Source organism: Lissotriton helveticus, chromosome 1_1, assembly GCF_964261635.1.
Source record: "Lissotriton helveticus chromosome 1_1, aLisHel1.1, whole genome shotgun sequence".
In the NCBI taxonomy this organism is placed as follows: domain Eukaryota; kingdom Metazoa; phylum Chordata; class Amphibia; order Caudata; family Salamandridae; genus Lissotriton; species Lissotriton helveticus.
Genome location: NC_136057.1, coordinates 269,311,069 through 269,318,228, shown reverse-complemented (window position 1 = coordinate 269,318,228; position 7,160 = coordinate 269,311,069). Strand labels below are relative to the sequence as shown.

Genomic DNA, 7,160 nt, shown 5'->3' with positions numbered 1-7,160 from the left:
ATTTAAGGGGAAGAACAGATGGTGTACTTGGTGCATTAAAATGAAGGAAACGTGTTCAGTGCCTTGTGTGTTGGGTGGACGTCACTATGGTTGGTGTCACCTAGTGCGGGTAACTCATGGTGTCACCCCTCACGACTTACCCCGTGAATCCATGATGGACCTCCTCAAGGAGATGTATTCATCTGAGGCTCTGAGAGCTGGACTGCCAATTCATATGTTATCCATCCTTTCTGGCAGACATCGCATCTGCAAAGTAGATGATGGCGGCTTCGTGGACCGTCGGAGCTGTGGAGCTGGGCCCGCAGCAGGCAACTTGTGCTGGGCAGAGAGGGGGGGAGAGCGCCGTGTGCATCTCGGCGAAGGTGTGCACCCCAGCCAGAGAGGCCCGGGCCTGATGGAGAATTGGGCTGAGTGATCTGAGGCAGAGCGCCTGGGGTAGTTCCACCCACGCAAGCCAGAAAAACAGAGAAGGGAGAATCTGGTAAAGAGAACAATACGGAGCCCACCGGAGCTCCGAGAGACGCAGACCACTGCCTTACAGGCTTAGTCGGAACGTGAAGGACGTTGCCAGATGGCCTAAATATAAGCCTCAGGATGAGAAATACAAGGACTCCCTGTTGTGGATTGCGGGCAGACTCAGTGGGACCTGACCTCCCCTTCCCCCCAGCACCTAAGTAATTAACAGGCAATAATCTACAGGTGAGTCTGCAGTAAGCTGCTATTCCTGTTGGTGGAAAGGCCAGTGACAGGTGGGGGCCGGATCCGTGAGAGCGACACCGGGGAAGAGGTCTTAGGGAGGGGAGCATCAATGGGATAGGTGACCTTTGGGGCATAGTGTGGATGACCTTGCAGCAATTGGAGATGTCGCGGCCTCCTGTGGTGTCTAGGGAGCACCATGGCTGAGCAGTCGAATAGGGATATCACCCGGGGGGTGGTCGCCGCCACTGGACTCCAGGGTAGACAGTATCAGGGGGGGCTTAACTGCAGGGACTGCAGCTGCCTGTGCGACGTGACAATGACATCATGCACTCAACCTCAAAAAACATCAAAGGGTTGGCCTTCAGGTACATTTTAGGTGCTCCACAGCCACCAGTTTGCTGGCAATGGTGTTGGTGATCGTCAACAGAGGAAATGCTGCCAGTCAGCAGGGCTCTGTGAACCTTCTTTACTTTAAGTTCTGCTGCCTCCTACATTACCCGAGGGCAGTGAAAGCACGGACAGTGCCAATCACAACTATATGGGGGCAGCAGCTGCTACCCTTGCCTACTGGTTTGATTGAATAAATCCCCATTTATTTGAGACACTCGCTGCACCTCCCACTGCCACCCCCCCCCCTGTTTACATGGGCTCTCTTGTATTTAACAACACTGAGAGATTTAAAGCACCAGTAAAACATTCACACTCCCGCTCATTCGATGAGCATGGAAAAAAAGGCTAAATGAGTCAAAGGACAGTTACCTCCCTCACAGTAATATTTTGCATTTTGGTCATGGACCGGTGTCACGGTGTCACCCAGAGGCGCAACTAGAGTCAAATTTTGGGGGGACTAAGAAGAAATTTCGGGGGGGAGGCTGAATCTTTAGTTTAGGCAATCTGCAGAGTCGAGCTGCAGGGGCTCTTAGAAGGGGTAAAACAACAACAAAGCCCCATTAACATGCACAAGGTCTTTAAAGACCTGTGAAGTGCTCGGGTGCTGCTGTGAGCGTGCTAGGGAAGTGTCTCATCCCAGGCTGCCGCACACAACGGGGGGGGGGGGCTGAAGCCCTTTGAGGCCAATGGGTGTTGCTCGCCTGGTGTCACCCCATGTGACGGTGTCACCCGGTGCGGTCCGCACCCCCGCACCCCCGCACCCCCTAGTGACGCCGCTGAGTAGATGAAATATTATGAGGTGAACTGTTGTAACAAGTGCTGAGGCAACGGAAAAACATGTTTAGTTTGCTTGCATCTTGCCACTTGTCCAATCTAGATTCTTAGATTGTATTTGCACTATGAAACACTAGATAAATGATAGTTCTCAAATTCTGAAGTTTTCTGACTCTGTAGCCTCGACTACTGTCACTCTCCAAACTTCTTTCCGTATCATTCCGCTTGAGTCCTTGGGCTTAGTGTAGCAAAAGACAGGCTGCAAAAAGAGGTCACAAATTGCACCCCAACATTTTGCTACCGGTCTCTGGTTTTGTGACGTGATCTCTGTACTAATAAGTAGCATCCCAAAAACTCCCATCACTGGGGGTCACAGAAGAACCTGTCTAATGAATATTGATCACACAGATCACTATTTGCTTGGTTGGAGCTCTGGAAGAAACAACAGGCCATGAAACTGGGTGTGCATTTCGAAATGGGAACATTTTTCTGTTTTTCTAAAGCAACCTGTTCCTTACAAGACCTGATACTTGTACTTAAAAACTGTTTCTCTTTTGGGAAAACATTGTGGGAGTAGGCAACTCAGCCAAAAAAAAAATTTAAGTTGGTACGGCCAAGAATAACAGATTCATAAAGCCTGGCTTCACTGGGCACTTTCCTTGTTTTAAGACCAAAGAATATTGATTGTATGTTAAGCAAACCGCACTCCTTCACTGACACATGACTGGATTTTAAAGTTATACTTCTATTCCACTTATTGCTCTGTAACATACATATTAAATTGTTATCTACGATTCCTACTTACAGTATTATTGGTAGTTGTGTGTATGTGGCGTTGGGAAAATAACATTAAAAGATAACAGCTAAATACTGTGCTTTTTGTCCCCCCAGCTGTTGATAGCCCAGACTTTATCTGGTCTAATGTGCTCAGATGACCTGTGAAAAAAATGATGATCTGTTTTAGATAAGCCTCAGTCAATATTTAGTGGGATTCCTCAGGACTGTTCCAATTCAGAGACTGTATGTCCCATTCATAGTTCATGCAATCCAGACATGTCAGATAGGTCACAGGAGAGAAGAATGGAATATGAGGGAGATGCAATATGACAGTGGAATAATATCTAACTGTGCCATCTATCCATGTTTCTTCTACTTCTAACCATATGTCATCCTTTTCCAGGACGTAATAAGCTGGAGAATGGAAGCCAGAAATCGAACCCTGCCTAAAGAATTCTCTCTCTTAGGACTGACAGATGACCCTGCACTAATAGCTCCTCTCTTTATATTATTTTTAGTGGTTTACATCATCACGGTGCTGGGCAATATTGGCATAATTACATTAATTAAAATGGCTCCCCGCTTGCACAAACCCATGTACTTCTTTCTGGCCCACCTGTCATTTTTGGATATATGCTACTGCTCTGCTATTGCCCCAAAAATGCTGGTTGATCTGCTTTGCAAGACAAAGAGGATTTCCATCACTGGGTGTGTGGTGCAACTTTTTGTTTATTGCAAATGTGGCACCATGGAGGCATTGTTACTGACTGTTATGGCCTGTGATCGCTATGTCGCTGTGTGTCGGCCACTTTCCTATACAACCATTATGACCAATACATATTGCTTCTGGCTGGTGATTGGAATGTATATGATAGCAATTGTGCACTCAGTGACAGAGACATGTTGTACTTTCCGACTATCCTTTTGTCAATGGGAAATTCATCATTTCTGTTGTGACTTTCCTCCATTGCTCAAGATGTCATGTACAGACACTTTCATCAATGAAGTGATATTGTTTATATGTATTGGTTTCCTTGTATTTGCTTCTGTTTCAGTAATTTTTTTCTCCTATGTTTCAATTATCTCAACCATCTTCAAGATGCGCTCCTCAGAGGGGAGACACCGAGTTTTCTCCACATGCGCACCTCACTTCACAGGTGTGACCTTATACTTTGGGACTTCCCTCTTCACTTATCTCCGCCCTTCATCCACCTATTCCCTGGACCAAGACAAGGTTGTTAGTTTGTTCTACAGTGTGGTGATCCCCATGCTGAATCCATGGATCTACAGCCTGCGGAATACGGAGGTAAAGGAGGCCCTGAGGACAATCATTCAGAGAAAAGTGACTAACAGGATTGGTACTCACTGATTATTCAAGAATTATTTGAATTAGATAATACCTGCACAAGAAAACAAAAAGTGATGTAAAGTATGATGTGCCTAAACACTCCGATTCCATGTATGTAAAATTAGAACATATTTCCAAATTAATGGATGTTTAATGTGCAATTGATGAGATGTGCAACCTATTTCGAATGCTGGGTATCTATTTTGCTAATGTAGTGTACCCTGGGACTTGTTGTCTTAGTTTAGTTCAGTTGACCAGCTTAGACAAATAAACATAGAAACAGTCCCATAGGGAACATCTGCTATTGGATGATACTTTGATATAAGTGAAAGTGCACTAACATAATGAGGTCGAAGACAAGGAAAAATATGGGATATTTTATGTGAAGTGGGTGTGTTCTAACTTGAATGTCCTTCACTATTGTAAAGGTCTATTGAGCCAGTCTTACATGGCTAGTTGAAAGTGACGCCTGGTCTAATATAAAAAATTCATTAGGGAATAACAAAATATTTGCTAAGTCGAGAGACATATGAAATGGATGATGCACATCACATGCCTCATGTATCTCTTCTATCAGTGTTGTGAGGTTGCCTAATACTGGGAACATATTGTCAAAAATGTATTTAACCAATTATTCTTACTCCTGATTCAGGACATCTCGATGAGCTTAACACAGTGTAAACATTCCTTCTGGTAACTGGATTTACATAGAAGTCAGGAGCTCCTATGTAATTTACGTTAATATGAAACAAGTTTCGAATGTGGGAGGAAGTACCTAAGAGCTTGCTTGTACTTCTTTTCCAAAGTGAAGAATGAAATCTTAGCAAGATACCCAAATAAACAATACTATGTTGAATAACCCTTGCCTGTCATTCTCCTAAAATGATTTAGATGATAGTGTGCACATGGAAATATATGTGAAAGTTTTAAAAGGTTTGGGTGTCATGAACATCCACAAAATGAGCTTTTCTCAGACTGGAGTGACAGTATATGGCTTGGTGCAGTGCTTGGACAACGGTGAGGTTTTATTTCATTGTAATAAAAAACACAAAGCAAATATACATCAGTTATAACAAAAGATACACCTTGAATTGCGTTTTATGGCTCCGTGCATTGTCTTTAAGGCCATACATGACATAGGGCCCAGTTTCCTAAAACAGAATTTACTACCCTATATTCCAGTCCACCGTCTCCGTTCATCCTTTGCCCATGATCTGATAGTTCCCAGTGTCAAAAAATGTTCCTGGGGGGAAGAAGTTTTCTGGTTGGCATGACCAAATTATGGAATTCCCTTCCAATGAGATTGAAACAAGAAACATATTTGTTGGCTCTTAGGAAGGCGTTAAAGACATGGCTGTTCAGTCTTTAAGGTGCTCCGAACCTCCTAGCTTAAATCCTGTTTTTTGAGCAAGCGCATTGACACCCTCGGGTTAATGTATTACGCTTTATAAATTTCCTTTTCATTTAATTTAATTTCATAATATTTTGGACAAGCTCATGGTAAGGTCATATCATCTTTTCAGTTTTCCTCAGAGACGTCATATGTGAGATCACAAGCACTCAGCTGATAAGTAAGATATGGTTAAACAAAACTGGTATCTTTACAGATTACATCATTTAACTAAACTTTTCAATCAACGTCTGTTAACTATGTTAACAAACATTCATGTCTCATGAACAATATTAACCATAACTTACTTCTATAAATGTGTTTTCAGTGTTTGCAAAAATATGCTCCACCCATTGCAGGGTGATAGATCTCCTTCACCCTAGAGCAGGATTCAAATTGGAATGCACCAAAACATAAAATTGGCACTATCACTGACACCCCCTTTCATGCAAGTACTGGCTGTGCTGCATTCCTATGCTGGTACTGGTCCATAGCACCGATGAGCAGGACATCTGCCTTGCAGTTCACAGCCTGTTGGCTCTAAAGAGTCGAACTAGGTAAAGGGTACACTCCTTGTTTAACTCTCTTGTGATATTGCCAAATCAATTCCTACTGGTTAGACAAATTGCAGGCACCCCTCCTATTACCTTTTGTATCTTTAATGTACCGGCCTAACGGTATGCCTAGACGTGGGTCCCGTGCTCACTGTGCCACTGACACCAATCTTTACCTGGCTGATGAGACTTTATCAGGGCAAAATCACTCCTTGGTTGCTTGTGTTCCATTGAGGACCTGACCTCACAATTCAATCTAGCACTGGCGGCTGCGGCAAATCTAAACTGGTAGGGCGAGGTGGGTGTTCGACGAATAATTAGAAAGCAAAAGCGTACCTGTTGCTGCTGCCAATGCTGATGCTGCCAGCCTTCACGGTGCTCCTCTCCTCTCAGCAGTCACCAGGGCACCATGCACAGGCTACCCACCGAATCCAGACACTGTTCTCATGTTATACCAGGCATGAGAGAAGCATCTGGATTGGTCTGAACGGGCTGCACTGATGATCGCTCAGGCACGGGGACTTATGCCATTTCTCCACTTAGCTATGCAACACAGCTAGGTTGGGGAAATGTAAGTGCGCATGTTGGTGTGGCCGCCCTAAGACGGCCGGGAAAACTGACAGGTGAACTTACTGTGCCCATCACTCCTCCTTGCCATGGCCCGGCCCGGCCCTAGGATCCATGGGTCAGTTAGTCAGTGGAAAATAAAATTATAATATTGTTTTATTATCATTTTATTTTTTGATGACCACTAATATGGAGGAGCTCCCGCAGGCTGGACTGTTCCCCGGAAGAGCAGTATCAAAGGTGATTTGCATATGGCTGGGTGCAAACTGGTGATTAAGCCAAACATGGGCCTTGCCTTACTATCTAAGTTCAGCTAGTATGGTCTTTTATTTGCCTGCTGATAGTGTCGAGGTGAAGAAACACCTTAAAGTTATACTTACAATGTAGTCATGCTGTAAAGACCACAAATACCGATTTTCATTTATGTATTTTTATTATAAGGCCACAAATAATTGGATATAGACACACCGCAAAATCAGTGAATATAGGTACTTGAAAATCAAGACAGAGCCAAATCTGTGCATATAATTGATTCGGCAAAAGAGACACAAAACTATAAACTCCAAGATTAGTTAGCAACCCAAGATGGAGGCGGTATCCAAATCCCTTTTCATCAGGAAAGGAAGAATGAAATATCTTTCCATACACTCCTCTCATAATT

The 7,160-nt window shown here is 43.9% G+C and overlaps 1 protein-coding gene across 1 annotated transcript; it reads left to right on the top strand.

The window, feature by feature from the left end:
* Positions 1–3,061: 3,061 nt before the first annotated feature.
* LOC144762005 (olfactory receptor 5AR1-like) lies at positions 3,062–4,009 on the top strand. The gene has a single exon (XM_078647172.1). It carries the CDS (start codon positions 3,062–3,064, stop codon positions 4,007–4,009), a length of 948 nt encoding a protein of 315 aa, XP_078503298.1.
* Positions 4,010–7,160: the final 3,151 nt, after the last annotated feature.